This window comes from Canis lupus, chromosome 26 (genome assembly GCF_011100685.1).
Source record: "Canis lupus familiaris isolate Mischka breed German Shepherd chromosome 26, alternate assembly UU_Cfam_GSD_1.0, whole genome shotgun sequence".
NCBI lineage: Eukaryota > Metazoa > Chordata > Mammalia > Carnivora > Canidae > Canis > Canis lupus.
Genome location: NC_049247.1, coordinates 8,647,494 through 8,674,845, shown reverse-complemented (window position 1 = coordinate 8,674,845; position 27,352 = coordinate 8,647,494). Strand labels below are relative to the sequence as shown.

Below are 27,352 nucleotides of genomic sequence, written 5' to 3'. Positions count from 1 at the left end.
ACCCAAAGGAAAGCAGTCCCCAGCAGGCCTTCTGTGACTCAGATCTCTGAGGCAGATCTTTTTAATTATCTATTGAGCATCTGTTCTGGGTATACCCTGGCAAGAAAATCTCCAGAAATAGGAAAATTAAAACTTAAAAAAAAAAATTTTTTTTTTTTTTTTGCCATCTAGGAATTGCTTGGGAGATGCTGAGAAACAGTCAATGAATACAAAAGACCAGTGGTGACTGTCACCCATGCAGAGAAGCTCTAGGAGGACAGGAACTGGCTGGGGGGCGAGTGGTGGCCGACAGGCCTAGAAGGCACTCGCTAGTGGGCAGCAGGCTCTCATCCTTGGCATCTTCACCTAATGGTTTCCCTTAAATGTTTCTGGCCCTTCAAGATGAAAGGTCTCACAGTTTCTCGCTCCTTGCCTTGGTCTGCAGGTTATCATCATCTGCCTGGTCATTCTGGATGCCCTCCTGGTGCTGGCCGAGCTCATTCTGGACCTGAAGATCATCCAGGGTGACAAGAATAACTATGCCACCAAGGTAGAGTGCCAGCGGCCCCTTACTACAGTTCACGTCTATGTTTCCTGAGGTGGGCAGAGGGGGGCAAATTGCACCCACCTGGGAGTAGCAAGTCCTTAATGGACTAAGTCAATTGGGTGCTTTTAACGAAAGAGCAGAGAAAATGTCTTTCTTTCCAAAATTGTAGACAAGCATCTACTATAGAAGGAAACCTTCTCATTTTACTTGATGGCTTGAATCTTGAGTGGTGCTAGACCGCTAAGCTGGGGTGTGTCACTGCTTCTAGAGGGAGGATCTAACCAAGGGCTTGATACGATCCCATGTTTAGCAGCAGATGAGCTATTTCTCAGCCTGTCAACATTCTGACTTAGTCCCTCTGCTGGAGATCTGCCCACTGGTTTTTCCTCAATTCACAGCTGCTGCCTGAGCCCATCCCAGACATTTGTCCAGCTTTCCCAAGGCAGCTGCTAGCTTTTCTTCTCTGGCCAGCCCAAGTCCTTCTGCAGATGGATAAATATTTTTCCTCTCTCTCTTTTTTTTTTTTTTAATTTTTTTTTATTTATTTATGATAGTCACAGAGAGAGAGAGAGAGAGAGAGAGAGAGAGAGGCAGAGACACAGGCAGAGGGAGAAGCAGGCTCCATGCACCGGGAGCCTGATGTGGGATTCGATCCCGGGTCTCCAGGATTGTGCCCTGGGCCAAAGGCAGGCGCCAAACCGCTGCGCCACCCAGGGATCCCCCTCTCTCTCCTTTTAACACAATCAGTGACATGCTTGCTGTACTTTTTTTTTTTCCTTTTTTTTTTTTTTAATTCATTTTCGAGGGAGAGAGTGTGTGTACAAGCAGGGGGAGCAGGAGGGGCAGAGGGAGAAGCAGACTCCCTGCTGAGTAGGGAGCCCAACGTGGGGCTCAATCCCAGGACCCTGAGACCATGACCTGAGCCGAAGGCAGACACTTAACTGACGGAGCCACCCAGGTGCCCCTCACTGTCTTGTGCCTTTTCCCACAACTTTTTTAAAAAATATTATTTATTTATTCATGAGAGACACAGAGCATGAGAGAGGCAGAGACACAGGCAGAGGGAGAAGCAGGCTCCCCATAGGGAGCCCGATGTGGGACTCGATCCCGGGTCTCCAGGATCACAACCCAGGCTGAAGGCAGCACTAAACCGCTGAGCCACCCAGGCTGCCCTCCCACAACTTTTTGAAATGAAAAATGGCAAATACACTTTTTGCTACATTTGCTTTATTTCTCTATATATCCACAAACACACTCATGTATTCTTGACTATTTGAAAGTAAGTTAGACATCAGGACACACATATTGAAGTATTCTTCAATATGCCTCAGAATAAGATCTTTCTCTCACAGAACCGTAATCACATTACCACACTTAAAAAATTATAATTCCATAACCAGTTTATATTCAAATTTCCCTCATTTGTCCCACGAATATCTGTTATAATGCTTTTTTCTCTTCAAACCAGACTTCTGACATGCTACTTGGTTGTATCTCCTCAGTCTCTTTTAATCTAGAAGAATCCTCCCACCTTGCCCCCTGCCCAGAATCTAGCCAGTCATTTTGTAGGATGTCCCACATTCTGGACTTGTCTGTTTCCCCAGAGGTCCTTCAACTTGTTCATATTCTTACATTGTCCTTGTTCTGTAACCTCTGTACACCAGAGGTTAGGTCCAGTTAGCAAGGGTCCAGTTAGCACTTTTCAGTGCTTGGCTGATGGGCTGTTTTCCTTATAGCGTGGCACGTCACTATCACTGATACTCAGTGGGATCACTTAAGGTAGTAAATGCTGAGCTGTTCCACTGTCCAGGGGCACTTTCCTGTTGCAGTTATAAATAATCTGCACAGTGACACTTGACTGCCATGTAAAGATCCTCATCCCCAATTAGCATCCACCTGATGGTCACTGCCTAAGTCAATGAATACACTGGGGGATGCAAACTGAGATTTCTAGCACTCATTTTACATCTAGTAGGTGGGGTTTTTTGGTGTTTTATTTTTTATATATATAAAGAGGAGCTTTCCTTTTTTCCCCATGTTTGTGTGTATCACTAAGGACTCATAGATTATTTTTTTTATTCAGTGTATTACAATCATAGTTATTCTGTTCAGTGTCCGAATTGCCCCACTAAATTTGGTCACTGTGAGTCTCTTTAAGCTGACTGCTATATCCTTTTAACATGACTACATGTTTGAGCATCTTTGAGCATTTCCTTGCTTTCTGGCCCAATATAATGTCCCAGGTCACTTTGTACTTTCCCTGTCCTAGAATGGAAGTGGTTACTTGAATGAAAACTAGTACTTATAAATCAAGATCTGGCAACCCTCTTTAATTACCATCTACCTTGGTGATCATTTCTAGTCAGTACTTAAGAGTCAGCCTTGGTCTTTAATAATTACATAGAGCTCCATTTGGAGGCACTGTAATGCATTTGACAAGTGCCCTCTAACAGATATTTCTATTCTACAAATGATGTAGAAAGTCTTTTGTCTGCAAATGATGCTGCAGCAAATATTGCTACAACATGCCTTTGTGCACATGTGAGAGAGCATAGCTTTAGGCTAAATTCCTAGCATTGGAATTACTGGGCCAAAGGGCATGGTGGAGGTTTTCAATCCTGCCATTGGGAGCAGAGAGGCAGAGCAGAGCCCTTGTCTGCGGTGCCCCAGCTGTAGCCCCAGTTGGAGCAGAGCTCTGGTGGAGTTTGGGATGGGTCAGACGAATGCATTCACTCTCTGGTGCCCGGGCAGGTGCGCTCAAGGCCAGGTCCTCTGTGTGCCGTGCCCCAGCCTGTGGCCAGCCCTGGATCTGTTCTCACTCTGCCTCCTCTGTCATCTCCAGGTGTTCCACTACTCAAGCTTTGCCATCTTGACGCTTTTTATGATGGAGGTTTTTTTAAAATTATTTGTCTTCCGCTTGGAGTTCTTTCACCACAAATTTGAAATCCTGGACACCTTTGTGGTGGTGGTTTCCTTCATCCTCGACCTTGTCCTCCTGTTCCAGAAGCATGAGTTTGAGGCTCTTGGGCTGCTGATTCTGCTCCGGCTGTGGCGGGTGGCCCGGATCATCAACGGTATGGCCCCTGCTCGGGGTAGCCACAGAGGGAGTGCTGGGTGGGTGGAGCCTGGGAGTAGACCCCCAGGTCCTGGCTCCATCTCCTCCTGGTTAGTGTTTTCCAGAGAAAAAATAAAGTGATCTGATTTGGTGTCCCACCACTGCCCCTATGGTTACAAACTAAGACATGCTCAGAGGGACCACTTTTCTCTGTCAGGCCTTATTTTCCTGATTACTAGAAGATATTTATAGAAGAGGCCAGACTAATCTCTGGTTAAGTCCCTCCAGCTTGGTTCCCAGAGCACCTTTGTTTTTAATTTGGTGTTTCCTAAGAACATTCTCCCAAGCCTCATCCCCTGGGGGGGGGCGGGGGGGCAAGGATGCTGAGAAATGCAGCACCCTGGATTCTGCCCCTTGGAGGAAGTCACAGCATTTGTTGGCATGAGGGAGTCTCTGAGAACTCTGGGTTCCCCAGATTAACCAAGTGGACACTTCAGGGGGAAATAACCCCTGTTAACATGTTGTAGACTTTGGCTCTAGAGAACACACATGGGGAGATAATGCTCTACCAGACTTCAGGTAGAGACCCTACTCCTTACACACATCCTAGTGGTGCAGAGAGGCTTCGTTTCTGAGAAGCCATGTTTCTGCTGTTAGCTGCTCGGCTCTCAGTGAACTAGTCGGAGGTACTCAAATCCATCTGTGAACCCACCACATCAGAATCACATCCAGTGCTTCTGGAAGTCTGGGGTAGACCCTCACAGGGTATCTATTTTTGAAGTGCTAGCAGGTGCCTAGGGTGTCCAGCCAGGTCTGGGCATCCCCAGACAAGGGCTCAGCAGGCCAGGCTGTAGGTCATAGGCGAGGAGAGTGAGTGAGGCAGGTGTGGAGCCCTCTAACTTGAACACAGGGGGCTGGCAGGTAAAGTGTCATATCTCCAACTCAGGGCTGTGTGAGGGGCTCTGCCTGTGGACACTGTGGGCTCCCCCAGGTTTTAGGAGCCAGTTCAGATCTACTGATGAAAGCCCATTAAGCATATTCATTTGGGCTGTCAAAGGAAACAAAGGAAGCTTTTCACTTATTGAATAAGCTTATACTAATTGATTATTCATTGAACAGAAAAATACTCTGTGCAAAGGTTATGTGCCATTGAGGTAGATGAACCATTACTAACTATGAATGACTCATGAACACAGTTACTACCCATTACTCTATCACACCATGGTGACATTTGCTTTTGCAGATAAAACCAGAAGCCTGAGATTTGTTAATTTTCTTTGTCTTAATGGTAGCAGGCCATAGGACTGCCTAACGCCATTGCCGCACTGCTATCAAATATAGTGGCAGGACAGTCTGAGAAGTCTAAAAAAGCAACACAAGCTTTAACTAACTCAGACAACCAAGAATGCCAGGGACCAGGGGCCATTGCTCCCGGGCGTCATGGCCACCAAGTCCAGACATGGTCTCTCTTACTTGGAAGGTGCAGAGCATCCCCTGTTGCTGCACAGTCTCTTGAGGCCATGTCCCCACTGTGGTGTGGGTATTTATAAAGGAGCTATCAGATAAGGCTGATAACCCCTCTGTTGGCCAAGACATAGTTGATTACCTGACAGCTGACCTGGCTATAGCTGTGGAAGGCAGAAAACTGGGAAAGTGACAATCCCAAGGCTAAGCTTGAGCATTTCCAGCCTTGAACTTTTGTGTACAGTATTGCTGCTTACATGTGAAGGAGCTTAACACTCATCTGGTCAATGACTATTAAGGAATTCTTAGCCCAAGTGAGCTGAAAGGAAATATTTTACAACTGGGTAGTGAATAGCTCAGGAAAAAAAAAAAAAAAAAATTCTGACCCTCCTAGTTCTGATGCCTTTAAGCAAATGGACTGTTTTGTCTGTCACCATTCTTCCCAACTATATACACTTATAAGGAATACAAGGTTGTTGTTTTGTTTTGTTTTGTTTTCAAATGGTTAAATTAGAAACTTCTATCACTGAGACCCTCAGTTATTTTACAGGAATAATTATCTCGGTAAGACACGTTCAGAACGACAACTGCTGAGGTTAAAACAGATGAATATACAGTTGGCCGCCAAGATCCAACACCTTGAATTCAGCTGCTCTGAGAAGGTAAGAAGACATTTTTGGGAAAATGCCATCTGTTTGCCTTCAGCACAGAGCTTCACTCCGCCAGGCCTTTGCTCAGATATCACCCTTCGCTCAGTCTTCCTTGTCCTTTCAGATTCAGATTAGGCATCACCTCCTTCCCCAGAGCTATGCCAGGTGTCCCTCCTCTGGACATCCTGTCACTGCAGTCACCCACTGGGCCCCAGCTGACCGTAGCAGGCTCCACTGGCAGACTCCACCAGGAATGTAGCCTCCATTCAGCTTTGCATCCTTGGGGCCCATCAAATAATTGCCACATCCCTGGCAAGGTTCAGAAGGTAAAACTGAGTTATCTGTCTGCCTTTGTTAATAACAGGAACAAGAAATTGAAAGACTGAACAAGCTATTGAGACAGCATGGACTTCTTGGTGAAGTCAACTAGACATGTACCTGCTTCGTCCCAAAGACAAGACTGCCTCACAGGCTTGCACCTCTGATAAGAAAGACAGCTGCCCCTCCTGGGGACCGTCTGGGAGAGAGATCTGGTTTGATGCCTTTGCCTCACCCCCGACCCAGCTCAGATTCTGGGGGGTTGGGGTGGGGGGAGTCTAAGGGAAGGCTCACTCTTTCTTGGTGTGATCAAGAGCTTCCCGTCCCATTCTCACCCCATATCACAATGTATTACAAACTATATTTTCTCATTTTGAACACCTGACTCTTGCTTGAAAATGAACAACGAAGCTGGACAACTTTTAGTTGTATATAAAATTTAATCTCATCAAATGTACTTTCCCATTTCCCATGTATGAGGAACCAGTGCATCTTTTCATGTGAGCATTCTGAAAGACAAAAGAAAAAAGGAAGCTACCTTGGCTACCAGCCCATTCTAGAAAAGTCTTATCTTTTCAAACTGTTTTAACATTCCCCCAGGAGGTTGTTCACAGGTACCCAGCCCCCTCTCTGCAGCAACCAGCTTTCTAACTGGCTCTACCCTGTTCTGCCACCTGACAACATTTTCTCAATTACTGTACAATTAACGTATAAAAGAAACTTTTTCCCTCGAGCCCTCCTACTCTATTCTTTCCAGCATCAAAGGCTTGGAACTGCTCTGTGGCATCCCATACAGCCCATCAGATGGAGAGCTCCAGTGCCTGCCACAGAAACAGCAATTAGACCCAAGACTCCATGTAATGAAGACGACACTGGGGGGAGATCCTTTCACGAGACCGTGTACTCTACTCACATGAGTTTATATGCAGTATTTTGCTATTTTTGTATTTATCTCCACGGGACATGAACTACAACAAGTAGTTTAAAAATAACTCATGTTGAGGCGGATAAACTGGATAAAGCCTCAACACCTATGCTACTTCAGGGTCTGTCCTCTTCCCCATCCTCCCAAAGGCTCAATTTGGTTTCCGCACATGACCTATGTGCTAACAGTACTGGAAATCACCAAGACCAGGTGGCGCCACATTCTAAGGTCAACCAAGTAGAATAAAATTTCCAAAAGGAGGAGAGTGAATGGAGAGGGGAAGTGTGTGGTCTGAGGGCAACCCTGCAGATCTGTGGTAGAATCTCAGGATGGCTCCAAGGGAGCCGAGGCCCCTCGATTCTGGAGGTGCGGTGCTGTCTCCTTGATTAACAACTTACGTCAAACAAACGGAAAGAAGAAATTAAACGGCAGCCTGGCATTGATGGTTGGCCGAGCTCTGAAGCCTGCCTTCGCAGGTGCAGACGCATCCACAAAAGTAACCGCAGTGGAAATAAGAACCGTCCTCTCATTTCCTGAGTCGGTCTGTAATAAAGAGAGTGTTGTGAGTCCTGCTTCCAGTGTGTGCTCATGTGCACAGGGTCACAAGGTGGCATACCCTGTGCTCCCTTCCCTCCTGGGGCCACGGTCAGCCCATCTCCTAGGCGCATGCAGGGCTCCTCATACGCTCACTTGGATGAGAGGGTTTTTACCCAGGCTGTCCTACCCACCAATGTCAACCACAACTCCATTTTCAAAGAATTTTAAAGATCAGCTCCAAACAAAAATGCTACTGTGAATTCAACTGTTGTCAGTGGAATTTTTTTTTCCCTAAGAAAGTGCCAGATTATTTTAAGAATTCAGATTGTTTAAATTTCAGTAATCTAAAAAAATAAAAAATAAAAAAAAATAAATTTCAGTAATCTTTTTCACAAAATAAATTTCACTATCACGCTTGAGTTTTGTCTGGACTTCTGTCTTAACCCACACCTCGAAACCCCAGTTAGACCTACCTCAGGAAAGGGGGATGAAATGAGACTTGCAGTTACGTTTACAATTTTAGCCTGTGGGTTCAGTAAGGACCCGTATTTGGTCCACTTCACTTCTATAAACAAAGCCACTGGGAGCTGGCAAGAATCCTGCAAAACAGAATGTCATTAATCAATTTGAACATTACACAATTTCATGTCAAACTTAATCTGCACTTCAGAGCTTTAATTATAAAGTGTTTCACATATTACAAAATGTTCTGAACAAGAGAGTGAAGAGACTCTAGAAGTTCAGATAAAAACAGCTGAGAGCACATATTTTAAAGTACTCAATATTCCCAAAAATATTTTAACACTTAAAGCATTTTTCCATCCTCTCCTGTTTCTAGAAAGGTCAAGATTACTTGGAAGTTGTGGAGATCCCAACAACAAACCGCAGAACCTTGGGCCTTAACTGCCCAGCTTCATCCAACTCAGAGATTCTTGAGGGGAGAAGCTGGCATTGAGTGGGGAGGAGAGGATGGTGGTAGTCATAGAAATTAAACCTAATTGTGTATCACGTTAAGATGCACCTAGAGGAAATGTAAATATTTTCTTTTCATTTAATTTCATCAGTTGGCAATTAAGATGTTACACAGGGGTATCAGCCGAGGGTAAATTGTCAAAGATGCTAACTCTCCATGGGTGCTGCCTGCCTGCAGGCTGGAGACCTGGGAGCCAGCCTGAGGTCTCTGCCCCATGGAAGAGCAGGCGAGTGGGCCTTCTAACCCTTTCCCTGCCTTTACATCATGTTTGTTGGCAAATGTGACAACCACTGAAGCTGCATGATGGGTAGAAGGGATTCCATTGTAATCCTTTACTTTTGTGTTATGTTTGAAATTTTCTGACAATAACAAGTTTGTTTGTTTGTTTGTTTAATATGCTTCTTCGGGGCATGAAAAGCTAGCAAGCCTGCTAAATTTGGTGCCTGCCAAAAAGGCACTGGTGGAACTCCTTAGCTGGGAACTGCCTTTTAGGAAGTTTGCAGGCTGAAAAAGCCTTGTGAGTATCTGTTATTAGAAGAGGCAACACGCAGTGGTAGAAGCGAGCCTAGCACGTGCACTTGTGTCTGCTGCCACCTGAGTTTCCTGCAAGGTAGGTACCAAACCCTCTCTGGGCCCTCTGAGCTCCCTGCAGCAGCACAGACCCTGAAAATGCTAATGTCTGCACTGCCTCCCAGGCGGTTTTCCCTTCTTAGGGGCTAGTAACAATGTCTTAACCTGTTTCTGAGAAGCCAGAAACGATGTGGCTGGTTCCGAGGGGGCAGAGTAGAGACAAGAGCAGCAGAACAGCAGGGACTACTGAGTAATCATGGGTCCCTGCTGGGGAATGAGGAGGAGGGCCGGATCAGAGCCAGAGAGCTAGTCCTCACCCTCATTGTCCCCCTGCTATAAATACGCTAAGCAGATAATGAGAGGCCTGAGAAGCTGTGACAAGCAAAAGCTGGGCAATTAAAGGAGAAGATGGAGAGCACGCCTCCAGTAACGCCTCCAGTGACTGGCGGCCTACACTTTGATGGCTGAGACAAAAGAAAAAGGTGGGCAGAGGAATCACGTGTGATCAGGAACCTCTTTGTAGGAAGTCAACTTCCATTAAACTCAGGCAACTTTGGAACTGAAAGCTCTCACTCACGTGTGGGCTGCCTTTACAGACCAGGGAATGATGGCTCGGGGAGCCCCGTGGACAGGACGAGTCTCACTTCCTGCCACAGCACTCACGCTCCTCTGCCCTCACACGATGCCTCGTGTGATCATAGGAGGGGTCGGCATGGTGACAAGTCCCCATGTTTGGAGCAACAACTAGGCCCCACAACCGTTACTTTGTTTAACTCAACCATCTCAGGAAGCTGATACTCCAGCCTCACTTCCTATTTCACAGGTGAGGAAACAGGCTCAAACCCTCACAGGTGAGAGGGCTCACTAAGGGCACAATCATGTCTCAAGACCCAGGACCATCTGTTCCTGCCCACAGCTCTCTCCCCCTCAACAGGTGGCTCCCCTGGCTACCTCTACCTCCCCACTGGGCAGAAGAGCAGTAGGAGTAGGAGAGGCCACCTGCACGTGGCCTTCAACTTCCCCTTTACCTTCATGTGGGATGCCTGGGTGATGAAGTGGACAGGGATCCAGTCCAGCACATCCTGGGCCTGGGAGTTTCCAAAAGGGGCAACATAATCTGGGAAGCCTTGGCCCTTCAGGAGGTTCTTTACTTTCTTCACTGCGAGCTGACACGTGATGGCTTGAGGCAGTCTTTTGGGAAGGAAAAAGAGGTCAATGGAATGAGGCTGTTCATTCCAGCAGTTCTCACGGGGCTTATCTCACTCTCCAAAAGGATTATTTGACAGAAGCCAAAATGCCTCTACCCCTAACTCTGAGAAATCTTGGTTAGCCATGGAAAGAGAAAACAATGTTTCCCAAACTGTTCCATTGAGAGGCTCTGTAGAAGAGATCTATGGCCAAAAGTTTGGGAAATAGTACATGCCTATGTCCCTCCTGGAGCACACTGGCATATTAAAGGCTCTGAGAAGTCCTTACAGTAAGGAATTACATTTTGTGTTTTTATTTTTTTTTATTTTTATTTTATTTATTTTTTATTTTTTTTTTTTAAGAGATTTATTTATTCACGGGAGACACAGAGACAGAGAGAGGCAGAGGGAGAAGCAGGCTCCACGCAAGAAGCCCGATGTGGGACTCGATCCCAGGACCCCAGGATCACACCCTGGGCCAAAGGCAGGCGTCAAACCGCTGAGCCACCCAGGGATCCCCCACATTTTGTGTTTTTAAAGAATTTTTGTTTTTTTTGTTTTTTAAATATTTTATTTATTTATTTATGAGAGACAGAGAGAGAGAGAGTCAGAGACACAGAGGAGAAGCAGGCTCCATGCAGGGAGCCCAATGTGGGACTCGATCCCAGGACTCCAGGATCACGCCCTGAGCCAAAGGCGGCACTAAACGGCTGAGCCACCCAGGCTGCCCAGGAATTACATTTTTAACTTTAATTGGGTTGTTCCTCAAACAAACGAATTGGATCACAGACATACCCCGACTAACTCTTTGGAAATGTAATCCATGGAACAGCCTCTGAGAAATATTGGTCTAAAGTGATCAGAATCAATAATGTAAATGGTATGGACCAAAACAATGATATAATTACCCTGGGGGATGTAGGGATGGGAAGTGCCTGGGTGGTAGGATAGTGACTGGGTGGTAGGGTAGTGGAAGAAAAGAGAAAGAACCAAATTTTTGTCTTCCATAGTGGGAACTCAACAATTCATAAAACCAAAATATCAAATAATATTACACACAGGTTATTGACATATTTGGGAGAAAATTTCCAAAAAATCAGCTACAGGAGTTTTAAGTGATCTCCTGCGGAGTGGGGGAAATGAGGGTAAGGGCTGGTGTCTTTATAGTAAGCCATGCAGGGCTGGTTGACATTTTACATATGTGTTTGGTATTAGAAAGATAAAAACAGAGATCACATTCAGGCTTCTTCTTAATGGGTTTGTTACACCACATATATTAAGTCAGAAATATAGGAAGGATTTTCAAGCAATGTATTTTTGCTGTGAACTCAAGTGCTATGCAACCTTAAAACCTACACAAGCGTTGGGATTTTTATCCTGCCACATCTGATAAGAAAAATGACTGTAACAGTTTTCCTTTGAATCATGACAAATGGTTTATGGAGGTGAAAATTAAAATTAGAAAACACAAGTACTATCACTAGTGATAATGGGACTCACTGTGGCTTTCACAGGCGCTCGCTGGCTGATGCAGAGGTTTGATTAAAACGGGGAAGAGTAGGAATGCTTTGTTTTCTGATCAACACAGACAAGTTCCAAAATAAGTAAGTTCCTCTCTTACCTTAGTTTACAGCCAGATTGCATATCATAACCAAATAACACTGGGGTCCGGATCCCCTCTACTGCTAAGCAGTCCTGCTCCGCTGTGCTACGAAGAACAGTAAATTGTCCGTATCTGTTCATGGTCTGAATAATCCCAGATATACATAAAAAGTTAAGAGACAATCACCCAGTACTAAAACAGCCCGATTCTCAGGAGATGGTGACACATGTGTGACAGAAGAAATGAATGAAACCCAAATATCCCTTCTCTGGGCCTCTGCGATTTTGACAGTTATTTCCCAGGGCAGAACAAAAAAATAGTTCTATTTTCCTTGAGTAGTAGATCCTCAGAAGAAAAGTTCTCAGAAACCGTTCCTCCAAAATAATTCCAAATTTTCAAAACTACTAAATTTGTTTAAGAGTCTCTGCTTGAGTATGTAATTAAATGTATCCAAAAGTCTGTGTCAACTTTTCTGCCTTGAGATTTTCATTATAAAACACATTTTCCTGGACCATCCTGTTTCACCCCCAACCACCAGCCACACACAACCCCACTTGCTGTGCAGCTGGACCCACCACCCACCAGAGCAACCCGGAGAAAGTCCTGACCAAAACTAACCTCCAGCCCACAGGACCCTCACCAATAAAGAGAAGAGCCACACAACACATGGACAAGGAGATCAAGCTTCTCCACAGAACCAAAAAGGATATCCCTTCTGAGGCTGAAATCCAGCAACTAATGGGAGCCCCACAACATAGCCAGGGTTTCCACTGAGAAGAACTGGCTTTGTATTTTGCTGAAAGACAATGCAGAGATGCCCCCAAATAATTCTCATTTTACTAAGGAAGTAGGGTAAAAATAAAATGCTTTTCACAGTAAAATCTGGGATTTCCAACCAATAAAAGAATTTCTCCCCCTACTCAGAACTATAAATATGTCTGCTGAGTGTAGGAGTACATCATTCTATAAAAGAACAAGCTCACGTGGAAGAGAATCTTATTCCCGGAAAGGAAAAAGACACAAGGACTCTGCCTGATTTCATTACAAACACATGCTCCATAAAGCCCTTTGTTTGGTACAAGTGGATAGGTGGTAATATTTCTAAACTGAGATTTTTTTTTCACTGACAAGTTATGATTTTTTACTTGCAATTAAATATGTGTACAAAATTGATCAAACTTACCTGAATGAAATGAATTTCAAACTTCTGCTCCAGTGGAACTACTGCCTGGCTCACTGTCCCCAGAAGGAGAGAGAGGCCAGCCTGTGTTATCTCACCTGCAGATGTGTATGTGAGGCTGTACTTCACCTAAAAACAAAATGGTACTCCAAATATACCTGTGCCCATTGCATTTTGGTAGCTGTATCAACTACTCAAAGTACATACAGGAGGCAAATCCTTTCCTATTTCTCTACTCATGGAAGCTTTTCTCTCCTGTCCCATCAGATTTCAGGAGGCAATGCCCCAGCACCACCTCCAGCTGACAGGGTCATTGGAGCCTCTCTGCACCTAGTTACATGAGTTCCAAATCAGCAGGTCTGAGTGGAATATGATCAATTTCTGCAGAGAAAATGTGTTAAAAACAAAAGCAATAAAAAATTCTGATATATTCTTGAAAGTCACTAGGTTTGCAGAGAAAAATCACGTGATTATTTCAGAGACCTCAATTAAAGCAGCATCCTCTAATAACACAGCATAAAGCCAAGAAGGTGGGAAATCAAGAACACCAATACCGAGGATGGGCCAGAACACTCTTTGGAGGGCATTCAGTTACTGCCTCAGGCCTGTGCAGCTTGAGTCCACCACACACAGACTCAGCTTTCGAAGCCAAACTGGGCACCTACCTCAAGAACGACGTTAGTGCAGATTTTAACATGCCCAGCCTCAACCAGGGTCTGATTCAACATGACCGTGTCCTCCAGTTGGGTTAGTGTTTTATTCAGAGACTGAATGAGGATGGAGTGAACAGTGATAGGGATCTGCAAAGTAAAGGAGACCTGGCTCACAAGGGACACTGTCCAACAGAGATGAGTGGGTTACAGTGATGAGAAACTGGAGACAAATCCTTGCTAATACACAGCTCAGCAGAGGAAAGCATGCTACAGAACAATATGCATACTCTAACTGCACACTTGCAGAAATTCAGATATTTATACGTACATACATTTACATACAAAATACTAGAGAAGAATATAACCAAAGCTTTCAAAGTGGTTATCTCTGAAAACCTATGTTCACACAAGAACTTGTACACAAATGTTCACAGCGGCATTCCTAACAGCCAGAAATAGAAAACAACATAAATGTCAACTGATAAATAGAAAAATAAAATATAGTGTATACATGTAAAAGAATATTATTCATCCACAAAATGGAATAAAGTGCTGACTCATTCTACCACGTAGATGAATCTTAAAAACATCATACTAAGTGATAGAAGGCAGACACAAAAGGTCATATATTACATGATCCCATTTATAGGAAATGTCTAGAGCAAGCAAATCCTTAGGGACAGAAAGTAGATTAGTGGTTGCCCAGGGGCGGAGGAAGAAGACTGGAGAAGAACTTAGTCCCTGCTAATGAACACAGGGGTTCCTTCTGAGGTGATGAAAATGTTCTGGAATTAGGTGGTGGAGATGGTTGCACAAGCTTGTGAAAAAAATACTGAATTGTACACTTAAAAATGCTGAGTTTTGTGGTATGTGAATTACATCTCAAACATTCACACACACTCACAACTCCATCACACTACCCAACATGCGTAAATGTACTCTCACCTCCAAAGCACAGCTCCTACCAATAAATGCACTCGCCCTATACACACAGATGCATGTTCTCCATAGTCCCAGGACACAACCCCCTGATCCCTACCCCCCTACCTGAATATATGCTTGACCCAATTCATGCACAACTTCTACGCACACCCTCACACATACACACTAGGTGGTGGGATCACTGGAAGAGAAAACAAAGTAAGACAAATCTTTCAAGCAGAATCAGGAAGCTCTGAATAACCCGGTGCTATTAAAGGGCATCTTTCATTTATGGCCATTGCCAGCAGAGTGACAAGCAGCAAGCAATCCTTTAAATGATTCAATCCTCTAGGGAGCTGGGCCTCTTCATACTGTGTGACAAATCTGACATTTGTGCTAAATGTCAGCACTTAGAAACCACTGTTCAGGAAAGAATCTACCTTGTATCTAGTTGTTTATATTGCCTTGAACTTTGCCCTCAATCGTGTACCATGCTGTTTAGAATTCAAAATTACTAAGTGTTTAACTATCATTTTATAGATAAATAAGTAGTTCTTACATGTCTGCTTCTATGACCAAGAAGACCTGTAACTATCCTTATAAGTCAAACTCTAAGAATGTGACATGGTTCGGAAGCTGTCACGTGACAAGAGTGGCAGAAGGGCCACCCCAATCACAACACCCTCCACATAACAAGCCCCTCTCTATGTAAAAGTTACATAGGGAGTCCCGTGCTATGAGTCCATGAGCTCTTCAGTGTACGTCCTCAGACAATCCTGGGTCCCTTTATTTGAACCTACTGATCCCTGGTTCAGCAATAATATGTCGTTCCAAGAAAATGTACCTCCTTCCACACCAGCCTCTGATGGAGCCGTTTGGGTGGTATGTGGGTGTGACTGGCAGACACCACAGGGTCCAGGTTAGACAAGCTTTGGAAAGATGGACGGATGAGGATAGGTGACAAGAGCTGCACTGGTACAGCCACTGGGATAGTCAGAGAGTGAAAATGGTAGGCCTACCCTGGTTTTCTGAATGTCCTATCGGGTCATATCCCATTCCCACACCACCCTGTGCAGATACTTACTGAAATTATAGAGCCAGAACTTCATCTTTCATTGATGGTTCAGCAGATATTAACTGATCCCAGGCAATCCTAACGGGCTGCACTTAATGGGGAGCCTGGATCCAATTTTTATATTCCTGAGCATCTAACAAATCTTAGAAGTTGCTTTTTTAAAAAAACTTTAAGCAAATCTCTGATTTGAGACAACTAACAGACTTCAAACATGCACTGGACTTACTGTATGGCACACAGTACATGCCTTCCATAACACCCATCATCCTCACAATAGGTCTTCCCTGCTTGACTGAACCTAAGCATTCACTCAATTAACACATAACCCGCTGAGTGCCCAATACCTACTAGGCACCACCCTTGGCACTACAGATATATCATGATTAAGGCAGAGAGGGTTGCTGCCCCCACAGACAGTTCAAGTTTTGAATGGTAGAATCAAAGCACTTTTTAAAAAATAATTAATTTATTTATTAATTTATTAATTTATTTTTGTGCATCATAAGTTTATTCCCGATGCGGGAGAGATTCCTTCCATCCCCCAAATGAATCACATGCTGCCCTGGAGAGATCTAGGAGATTCTCCTGCCATATCCAGGGAAGGAGTGAGAAAGGCAGGTGCTGAGGACAAGGCAGGCTTTGCAGTTCCCCAGCCTATTATCGTCCCCTCCTCAACAGAGGAGAGCTACTCCCCACTATTAATAGTCTCATCCACTCATCCCTTAAAGAAAAAGCCTCCACTCTTTAAAAAAACAAACAAAAAAAGACCAAAAAAATCCCCCTCAAATATGGGAGGGAGGAATCCCAGGCTGTGACTTGAGGTGAAAGGTCACTAACAGAAGAGGGAAAGGGAAGGGAGAAGGAACCATCACTGTTTCTGCTGCAAGGCCTCCTTCCTCGCTGCATCCTGCAGCAACTGTGTGTCCACCTCATCTGCCGGCAACTGCACGTAGTGGACCACTGAGCCACGGATGAAGCAGTTCTTCACTGACAACATGTGAGGATATTTCTCAGGGTCTGTGACACTGATGTCAGTTAGTTTGATGTTGAGATACTGATCCACAGAATGGAGGGTTCCACAGATGCTCAGGTCATTCTTGAGTTCCACGACCACATCCTTGCCCACCAGGGACTTGAAAAAGGAATAGAAGAGCATGGCGCTCGAGACACGGGACGCCAGTGGGACCGAGGAGGCGAGGGCCAGGAACCGCGGGCCTGGGGCCGGCGGCAACCCACAAAGCACTTTTTAGAGGTTAGAGGTATTTGAGAGCTAGTCTATTATATGGTTTTCAAACTGGATTCCTAGGATCCATAGAATTCCTCAGAAGGACCAAAGAGGAGAGAGATGGGAAGGCCAAGCAGGTGGAGGGCTCTGGGTCCCACCCCAGCTCCAACCAGGGGCTTTGGATTCAATCCAAATTACACACTGGGGAGAGTTCTGCTTGAGATCATATTTGAAAAAGCTCTGTAACTAAAACAAATTTGAAAATACCTTCACAGATGAGGAAATCCAGGCCCACACACAGAAGTGTGAAGTCCAAAGTCACAAGACTATTTCCTTCCAAATGTCTATCTTAAACACATGTTTGTATCTTGAGACTTAATGAAATCAGTTACAGTAGGTATCACTGCCCCAAGTGCAGCCTGAGTGCCAGACACTGCACAGAGCACGTCATGTGCATTCTCCCACTTGAGCCTCACGTCGGCCTCTGGGGCAGACACTTACCATCTACTGGACAACTGGGAGGAGTGAGGCACATGTCACTTGAGAAAATAATGGCAAAGCTGAATTTTGAACGAAGGGTAGCCAATCCCAGGAGCTCTGAAAGACTGTAACAAGGCCTCGCCTTCGGCCTCCTTGGGAACTGTATTCACAGACCCAAAAATAAGGGGTAGATGCATGTTCCTTTGCTCTAACATAACCACAGAAGACCTTGGCCACCTGATCACAGCCTGACAGAACCTCTGGGCTGGGTTACAACAGAACCTCCGGCTGGGTTACAACAGAACTTCCATGCACACCTCAACCCCTGAAGCTACACCGGGAATGTTCTGCCCCCACACAGGTGTGGACATTCAGGGGCAAGATACTTCTATTGTCTATGGGCACAGACGGCATCCTGGGAGCTAGCCAGCTCTCCAGACAAGAGACCAAGAATATCCCAAGATATGCCAGGGAAAGCACAGAAACCAATCACGCCCATTGTCTGTCAAGACAGCTATGCCATTTAAATATGAAAAAGTGCCAACTGCAAAAACAGAGAATTTTAACATCTGCCCCTTTTGTAACTACAAAAGGGTTAGCTACTAGGGAGCTTCCCTATTCCATTACTGCTTGCCTTTTGGCAAATGATTTTGTTACTGACAGTAAGGTATCCTTGTAATCCTAAGTGTATTCATTTCAAAGGGCTTAGGAATAAGACAGTGTATTATAAACTACCTTACTTTCCATCAAGAAATACTCTTACCAGGACACCTGGGTGGCTCAGTGGTTGAGCGTCTGCATTTGGCTCAGAGCATGATCCCAGAGATCTGGAATCAAGTCCTGAATCTGGCTTCCTGCATGGAGCCTGCTTCTCCCTCTGCCTCTCTCTCTCTCTGTCTTTCATGAATAAATAAATAAAAATCTTAAAAAAATAAATAAATACTCTTACCTCTGCCTTTGCTCTTAAACCAGGTACCTAAACAAAAATAAACAAATTTTGTTAAATACAATGAAAAGAAGCATTTTTATTACCTTTTCAGACTACAGTTTAAAGGGCATAATTTTCTTATTAAAGACTTCATAAAGAGGAAAACAATTTTCTTAATCAAGACCTGCCACCTACATATTTATATATCTATGTCACAATCAAAGAGGTAATTTTATGTCTTCCTTCTATATTCATTTCCTTCAGATTGGAAGCTTAATAGACCAGCCTCACAGAACTGGTCTCAGATGCCTCCATGCTTCAGTATCATTATTCAGGACTTTCCACATGGTCACGAGTGACACAGCACTGTGGGAAGGACATGGCTCCTAGCCTTCTGGTCACCCTCCTGCACCTGTCCTCACTGGAAGGCCACCATCGCTGGCCCAGGCCACTTCCATTACCTCCTAACTGCTCTTCCTACCTCTAGCCGAAACCCCTCAAGGGAGAGCTCCTACCTCCCCAACACAGCCAAGCACTCTTTCCAAAGGCACAACCTCCCTTCACTTTCCATCCCCATCTCCCCCAGCCTCACTTCTCATCACAAGACACCCTACGGGGCCAAAGGAAGATTTGGGAAAGGGGCTGAGTAGACACGTCTGGGGAGGTCTGTTCTGGAAGAGGTGTGCCTGCACACCAGAGAAGTCATTTCTGAGACCACCAGGAGAAGTCAAATAACTGGAAGAATTCACAGGCCTATGTACCTGACTTATGAGAAGAGGGGAAGAGGGAAAGTGAAGGGAGAGGAAAAGCTTAAACTTGATTCTGAAGGCTGCAACCCAGATGAATACTGAGGTCATGGACCACTCTACTCCTTTCTTGTTCCCCCAAAAATAAGGATCAGGAGGTAGAGGTTCACAATAATGGAATGGTTTTCCATCATTGAAAAACCCTTCACCTCTCATAACCCCTCCGTGCTATCCGCCAAATGGGCCAGTGGCCTCTCTCGTCCCTTCAGGTTTCAGTCACTGCAACCAGAAAGAACTGATTTCCTGCCTGCTCTTTCCTATTTATTTCATCAGCCAACCAGAAAGTAGATTTTCTTTTCTTTTCTGGCCTGTTTCTCAGAGAGGTATCTTTTTGGTGCTAATATGATAATTACGGTCATAGATATTAAGATGTTTTTATAATTTCTACGGTTTTCAGTTATTAGTCTTTTTTATTCAGGAGAAAGACATTATTGGTTATTCATCAAAATGAATGAAAGCCAAAAAACAAAACAATGAATAAAAGCAAAATATGAACTATATAAAAATAAAAATTATTTTAAGTGATTCTTTCAATATCTTTGATATCAGTACACCAAAGAACTAGAGAAGAAAACTTTAAACTTCAGTTGTCAATCATGTACTGAAATTATTCTATACTTGTCATATTTTTTTTATACTTGTCATATTTTAAAAGGGTGCAAAGAACAGAAAACAAATCTGACGAATAAGTTTCACTTCAAAATAATTCTTACCCTCAAAATTTTAGGGCTGCTGTAATAAGCCATGCTCAGGGCTTCAATTTCTTCACACTGTTCCAAATTGATCCTTCTGGTGCACTTAACAGCTTGGTTCACTAGAAATGCTGGAAATCATAACATTCCCAAGGGAAAAAAAATGAGGGAGAAGAAACTTTTCCATTGTCCAATGGTAACGAAAAAATTGTAGTCTAAGTAAAACCATAAAATAATTTAAATACAGATATACAATATGCTTGAAATTATATTTTTAATAGGTAATACACTCACACAATTCAAAATTCAAAGGGCACAAAAAGATATTGAGAGACTCTTCCTCCAATCCTTGTCTCCTCGCATCTATCCCCGCAGCCACCACCAGAGACAACTGCTTATCCTCAGAGATAATCAGCAACAAGTTTGTTGTGTAGCTTTCTGGAAATATTCTATGCAAATAAAAGTATGTGTGTATATATATTTTTAGTATTTCTTTCCCCTTTTAGAATCAAATACATGTTATATAGTCTACACTTCACTTTTTTTTCTTTTACTGAACAATGTATCTTGGAGTTTAGGCTATCTTAGAACATGAAGAGATCCCTCATCCTCTTTTTTTTAAGGGATAATTAGTATTCTATTATAGATATGTTATAATTTATTCAAGTTCTACATTAATAGACACTTAAAGTTGTCTCTGGCTTTGCCATCACAAACAATGCTGCAATCTACTATTTTGCATGTGGGCCAGAGATTCTGTAGGACCAACTCCTAGAAGCAGAACAATGGGTCAAAGGGCATATGCATTTGCAATTTTGATACATATTGCTAAATTGCTCTCCACAGAGGTTGTACCAATTTACAGTCCTGCCAGCTACATAGATGAGTGCTACTTCTCCAGAGCCCTAAATTTCTTAAGCTTTGCTGATCCATTAGATGAAAGTGGTATCTCAGTTTGGTTTTAATTTATACTATTCCTGTTGGGATGCCTGGGTAGCTCAGCAGTTGAACGTCTGCCTTTGGCTCAGGGCACGATCCCGGGGTTCCGGGATCCAGTCCCACATTGGGCTCCTTGCAGGAAGCCTGCTTCTCCCTCTGCCTGTGTCTCTGCCTCTCTCTCTGTTCCTGTTGCAAGAAAGATTGAGTGTCTTTTCAACAGAATCCATTTTTGTTCCTACATGAGATGATGTTTCATTAGGCCACATGCCACCATACACTACTTAGCTTCTTCACAGCAGTGCTGCCTTAAGGATTGGAATGCCATGCCTGCTACCTCCCACTGCCAAGACAGTTACTCCACAGACTCCATGATACTCCTGAAAGGACAAGCAGGTCCCATGGGAGGTGGCTATGTGGGCTACATCCCCACTCCACTACTGCCAGAGCAAGCCTGAACAAGAGACTGAATATTTCTCAATTTCCCCACCTAAAAAATGAATGACCTGACCTCGGAGGATTATTGTGACAGTCAAATGGAAAAACACATGCAAAGGCACAGTAAGTGCTTAGTATTAGCTATTAACAAACTTTAGCTTCAGTGAAGAAAGAACTTTCCAGAAACTGGAAGAGGTAACTGAGTGAGCTAGTTTCAGGTAGTGAGGTCCCCATCACTACAAGTGCTCAAGGCAGTGATTGCATATGGCATAAAAGATGTGGTTGTGAATCTGACCTACATAATCCTTGAGGTCTCTTTCAACTCTAAGACTGTTTCTAGTTATGAAGCCTGCATAATTATGGTTAGTATAAGTTTAAACAAAGAGCAAACTCTGTTTATAGAGAGAAAGAAAAATACCAACTGTCTTACCTGCAGGGTTATCATCAGTGCACAGAGATGACGTAAGGGGAGAGGGAAATCTCAAGAATGAATCTGAAGTCTGCAGATGAACCCCATACTGTAAAGAGACCAACCTCAAGCTATTATGGTGCTATTAAAGCATTCATCCAACACTTACTGGACACCTACCATGTGCCAGGCAGCATTATGGGCATCAGGAGCACAGCGATGAGCAAAAAACAGATATGGTCCTTGACAGCATGGAGCTTACACCCAGCTGCCCCATCCCTTTCTTTGAAGGATATATGTATGTTCCTGTATGTGTGCATATTATTGTATTTGCAGACTTTTTTTTTTTAAGATTCATTTATTTATTTTAGAAAGAGAGAGAGAGCAGGAAATGGGGCAGAGGGAGAGGGAATGTCAAGCAGACTCCCGACTGAATGCAGAACCCGACATTGGGGTTCGATCTCACAGCTCTGAGATCACGGCCTGAGCCAAAATCAAGAGTTGAATGCTTAACCAACTGAACCATCCAGGCACCCTTGCAGGCTTTTTTATTACAGAATCCTTCTGGAAAGTTATATAAAAAGCTGACTTAGTGTCTGCCTCTGCAGACAGGAACTGTGTGGCCAGGAACAGGGGTGAAAGAGGTAATTATTTTTTACTAGCAATAATTATTTAAATAACAGATACAGGACACATTAAAATCATAACACGGACTGGCCTTCTTTCCCCAAACCAAACCATATGAAACCTTTCTCCAATATTCAAAACAAAATTTAAAGCTATTGTCCATACAACCAATTTTCTCAAAAAGTATCCAAATGCTTTGGTGTCAACAAGGGTATGGGGAAACATCCTCTTCACTAGACCTGGGACTTTAAATTCCTGTAATCTTTCCAGAGGGTAATCTGATATGGATATTTTAAATCTCCATTCATTTTGGCCAAGTTAATCCAGTTATAGGAAGATATCCTCAGGATTCAATCAAAGATATAAGTATCTATAAGAATGTTCATTATGGATTGTTTAGAATAGCAAAAACTAGAAACAAATATCTGTTCATAATAGAATGGCTCAATAATAAATGCCGATACATATGGAGAAGGGATACTTTGTATCACTAAAATGTAGCTCCAATCCTAGCTCTGACAAGTTACTTTCCTATATGGAAGTTTTTCTCATCAGTTAAATGGGGCAATGATGTATCTCTTTCAGGGTTGTGTGAAGTAATGTCCGGAAAGCTTGCACATGGAAAATGCTCAAGAAATGTTAACTTTTATATTGATATGGGGAGATGCATATAATTCATCACTGAATAAAAATGGAAGCTTACAGAACAATGTAGATAACTATAAATTCTACTTCTACACAACACTATATATTTTTATAGATGCATTTAAAAATCAAGAATAGGGATGCCTGGGTGGCTCAGTGGTTGGGCATCTGCCTTTGACTCAGGGTGTGATCCCAGGGTCCTGGGATCGAGTCCCACATCAGGCTCTCCCCACAGGGAGCCCACTTCTCCCTCTGCGTGTGTCTCTCATGAATAAATAAAATCTAAAAAAAAAAAAAAATTAGGAATATACACCAATCTGTTAACAGTGATTTACAATGCGCATTTTAGTGCACATTGTAAATAGGGGCCTTTCCCATAGGGGCCTTTCCATCCTATGTACCTCCATACTTTTAACTTTTAGAATTAGCTTAGGATGCTTTTTTACTTCTCTTTAAAGATGCTTCTGAAAAATCTGAAGCTTATTCAAAGTTAATGTATATTGCATTTAAAAGTTTACTAATGAATAGATATAAAATAGCACACATCTTCCTAAAGTCTCTAAAACTAAATATAGCTTTGAAAAGAGGACCAGGCACCCAACCAATCCACTCCATGTCCCCAGCAGCATGACTCAAGCACTCTGCTGCATTTTTTGAGGTGAAGAAGCACAAAGAATTCTGCAGAGACAAATGCAGGCTTATTAAAAAATAGACAACTTTAAACCCTATGTTAGAAATCAATGACTCATTTTTCGTTTTTGTGATCTCGGTTTCTAGGCATGAACTTTAAGTTTTTCCCTCTATAATGTGAATTCTGTCTTGGGGAAGCCAGTTTTGCTGAGAACATACTGAAAAACTAACTTACAAGGACAAGATATTTACAACAGGATGAGTAGACTCAAGTTCTTGGCTCACCTTATATTTAGCAGTATCTGGAGTGTCCAACTGGGTTGTGAAAGAAAGCTCTGATTCTGAATTCAAGGAAAATCCTTCAGATGTTTCCATCAATTTATCAAAATTATTTTCATCAGGCTCTTCCGGATTAATAAAGAATAGTGCAGGTTTATCTGTTTTTAGAAAGGGTATTTTAAAACGACATACAATATGTATATTATATATATATATATAAATAATATTTTGGAAACAGTTTTTAGTAGTATTAAGGCTGATGTGAAAAAAAAATTGTGTCTCTTTCCATATTTACTTTACCCAAAATTTCTTGAGTCTTATTAATAAACAGGATCTCCAGACTCAGCCTGCTTCTCTAACAGTGTAGAAATATCGGTTTCTAAAGCCTGCAGGCAAATAGCACAACAGAAGCCAATAATAGCCAATCATTCTCCAGCTCACAGAGTGAGGAGCCTCCTGCATTAACCTCTAAGGCAAAGTTCTCTGCAAATGGCCACAGGGACAACAGATGTTGCTTCTGTCTTTACACAACCACCTCCAAATCAAAGCCCAGAAGAATGATGTGCTGTGTATAGAACATATCAGGAGAAGGACAAAATGGGCTGGTATGTTCACTTGCCTGATGTTATGTCCTAGAACCTAACAATGACTGACTGGTCACTACTTTAGATTATAAATCCCAGAGCACTGGAGCACCTGGGTGGCTCAATCAGTTAAGCGTCCTACTCTTGATTTCCTCTCAGGTCATGATTCAGGGTTGTGAGATTGAGCCCCAAGTCCGTGCTGGGTGTGGAGCCTCCTTAAGATTCTCTCTCACTCCCTCTGCCATTCCCCTCTACTCTCTCCCTGCCAACAACAACAACAACAAAAAAGAAATTGCAGAGCATTAGCCTAGTTTTCAACTGAAGGGAACAAATTCAAAATATACAGATGATCTGAAAAGATGATGAAGCTTAATTGATGAAACATAAATACAATTCTCATCTTAGATATCTTGCTAACATTTTACACTTACAGGTACTTTGGATCTAAACACTTAGTTGAGCTAAATGCTCAGATAAAAATAAAGATCCTGTTTTCATGCAAATATTCTTAGTAAAAATAAAAGAGAAAAAAAGGAAATTGAAACCAAAGCTGAACCTGATTTTTAACCATTGAATCAAGAGGAAATAAAATATATATATATACACATACATACATATATATATATGTATAACCTAAATAAATCTAGATTCCTATGTGTGTCTACATATTGTAAACACCAGAGAAAGAAGTATGAGATTTCAAAAGACAACTTCATAAGCACATTAGTTTTAAAGAAAATGTGCATGCCCATAGGTCTATAAAGTTACTTGCAGTGGCCTGTGAAATGGCCTCAGAAGATGCACCTTAGTCAAACTTTAAACTGATTGCTTTAAATCTACCTGAATGAGACATTTTTCCATATAACAACTTTTTAAAGAAAAAACTTTCCAGGGCTTCTCAAAGGGTATCACCATCAAATACTTACAGTTTGTAATATGAATGCAGAAAATAGATGGATTAATCTGGTCAACAAGTTTAAATATCCTTTGAGGTGGATTTGCTGTAAAATTCAATGAATAGATGGCTGCTTTTTGACTACAAAACTGACTATCGCCCCTGAAAATTAAAAAATAAAAAATAATAATAATAATAATAATACAAAATTGTTAAGGCTTTTGCACACAATCTTAGCAAGATTATTTAAAAACTGTCAGATGCCTGAACTGTACTGTGTTAACAACTACATGGAAGATATTTATGAAAGTGTGATGTTAGACTTCAATCCATTTTTATTTAGTTTACTCGGTGTTAAAATGTTTAGCATTTGAAACTTTTTCCTCTAAAAGGTAAAATATTAAGACAAACCTTTAAGGAAATCTCGTCAAGTACGGAATACAGATCAGGGTATAATTTTGATGTAAATGAACCTTGTAAACTCTGACACATCAATCATATAAAATTTTGCAGAACTTCAGGTTGTCTGTAAGTAACCAGAATGGATCCAAAATTCCTTGTCTTTAGAATAAAGCAGTCTTCAAAGGACTGTGAAAATCAGAAAATGTGAAGTTATCTAGAAATCTGGGGGCTTAGAAGTTAGGATATAGTCAAGACTTCAACCAATCCCAGACTTGACAAACTCTAATCAATTTGATACAGACATGGTGTGGAGGGGCACCCAGGTGGCTCAGTCGGTTGAGCACCTGCCTTCAGCTCAGGTCATGATCCTAGGTTTCTGGGATCCAGTCCTGCATCAGGCTCTCTGTTCAGTGGGGAGCCTGCTTCTCCCTCTCGCTCTGCTGCTCCCCCTTCTTGTGCTCTCTTGCTGTCAAATAAATAAAGTCTTAAAAAAATATGGTGTGGAGATAGAGATGTAACAAAAAAGGGATCATAACCCATCTACTGTTATAAAGCCTTTTCTCAATCTGTATTGCCCAATATTTCCCAAGTCATTGATATGTTTTTACAATATTATATGAAATGGCTTCGTTGTATACCAACTTACTACAATACTCTAAATGTTTCAGTCAATTCTCTGCTGTTAGTTTGGGTTGTTTCTAGTTTTCCCTGATTACATATAATGCTATAACATCATCCTTGCACATATATTTTTATGAATGTCTCCAGCTATTTCCTTGGGCTATGTTCCCTGAAGTGGAGTTGCTGGGTCAGAAGTTAGATGTGTTGCTCAAGACTTCTAAGACCTATTGTCACATCTCCCTCCAAAAAGGAAAGATGTGTGCTCTTGCCAAGAATAGATACTATCCAGTTTCTACCCTTTGCCAATTTCATAGGTAAAAATTTGTTATCTCATTTTATTTTGAATTTTCTCATTTACTAGGGAGCTTTAAACGTTTTCCCATATAGTTATTGCTCACTGGTATTTCTTCTTCAGTAAGGTGCTTCTTCACATCTATTGACCATTTTTTATTAGAATGTTTGTCTTCTCATTGGTTTGTGAGAATCCAGTTTTAAGAATCCCCTTTGAGTATCATATGTTGTAAATATTTTGTCTCTGTTTGGCTACCTTTCAATTTTACGGTGTTTGTCATCTAGTAATTTTAATTTTTTTAATAAACTATCAATCTTTCCTTTTGTGGTTTGCCTGTGGGCTTATGCTTAAAAGACATTCCCTAGCCCAAGATTAACAAATGTTTACCTATATTTTTCATTTTTTCATTAAATTTTTTGAACACTTCACTCCTTGATCTATTGGTAATTTACTTTGGTATAATGCTATGAAGCAGAAATCTAACATTTTTATTTTTCAATAGTTATCTTACGTCATTTACTGAATTTATCTCATTGTAAAATACCATATTTACTATACATTAAATAAATAAGAAAAAAATACATGATACTTCTTTAAAATCAGTAGGCATAACTGATTGTTGGTCTTTCTATTCTCTTCCCCTGATCTACCTATCTTGAAACAATACACATTATTTTCATTACTGTAATGTTACAAATGTTTAAAACCTGGTTGTTTGCTCTTCTTGTTCAATAATGGAAGGTCTTGGCTGTTCTCACATTTATTTTTCTAGATGAATTTTAGAATCTTTTTTTTTTTTTTTAAGATTTTATGTATTTATTCATGA

At 42.3% G+C, this 27,352-nt stretch overlaps 3 protein-coding genes across 9 annotated transcripts in view; 1 reads left to right on the top strand and 2 right to left on the bottom strand.

The window, feature by feature from the left end:
* HVCN1 (hydrogen voltage gated channel 1) overlaps window positions 1-6,466 on the top strand; it is a 34,908-nt gene extending 28,442 nt beyond the window's left edge. Inside the window, 5 exon segments of the mRNA XM_038575062.1 lie at window positions 425-529; window positions 3,369-3,600; window positions 5,596-5,607; window positions 5,610-5,707; window positions 6,060-6,466. Of these exon segments, the coding sequence (XP_038430990.1) occupies window positions 425-529; window positions 3,369-3,600; window positions 5,596-5,607; window positions 5,610-5,707; window positions 6,060-6,125 (513 nt within the window). The 3' untranslated portion in view covers window positions 6,126-6,466.
* TCTN1 (tectonic family member 1) overlaps window positions 1-27,352 on the bottom strand; it is a 37,833-nt gene that overhangs the window by 1,120 nt on the left and 9,361 nt on the right. Inside the window, exons 3-15 of one of the 7 annotated variants that reach the window (XM_038575059.1) lie at window positions 25,623-25,799; window positions 25,243-25,373; window positions 23,739-23,890; window positions 21,573-21,660; window positions 19,790-19,899; window positions 18,292-18,318; window positions 13,654-13,788; window positions 12,992-13,117; window positions 12,519-12,604; window positions 11,827-11,967; window positions 10,047-10,209; window positions 7,949-8,074; window positions 7,337-7,481 (exon numbers count right to left, since the gene is read on the bottom strand). In XM_038575059.1, the coding sequence (XP_038430987.1) occupies window positions 7,338-7,481; window positions 7,949-8,074; window positions 10,047-10,209; window positions 11,827-11,967; window positions 12,519-12,604; window positions 12,992-13,117; window positions 13,654-13,788; window positions 18,292-18,318; window positions 19,790-19,899; window positions 21,573-21,660; window positions 23,739-23,828 (1,236 nt within the window). In that variant the 5' untranslated portion in view covers window positions 23,829-23,890; window positions 25,243-25,373; window positions 25,623-25,799 and the 3' untranslated portion in view covers window position 7,337. Of the gene's footprint in view, window positions 1-1,733; window positions 3,689-6,433; window positions 6,523-7,336; window positions 7,482-7,948; window positions 8,075-10,046; window positions 10,210-11,826; window positions 11,968-12,518; window positions 12,605-12,991; window positions 13,118-13,653; window positions 13,789-18,291; window positions 18,319-19,789; window positions 19,900-21,572; window positions 21,661-23,738; window positions 23,891-25,242; window positions 25,374-25,622; window positions 25,800-27,352 lie in introns of those variants that run through there. The other 6 variants (XM_038575060.1, XM_038575057.1, XM_038575056.1 and 3 more) reach the window with 6 other exon arrangements.
* LOC102154474 (U6 snRNA-associated Sm-like protein LSm2) lies at window positions 13,795-16,808 on the bottom strand. The gene has a single exon (XM_038575063.1). It carries the CDS (start codon window positions 16,791-16,793, stop codon window positions 16,506-16,508), a length of 288 nt encoding a protein of 95 aa, XP_038430991.1. The 5' UTR covers window positions 16,794-16,808; the 3' UTR covers window positions 13,795-16,505.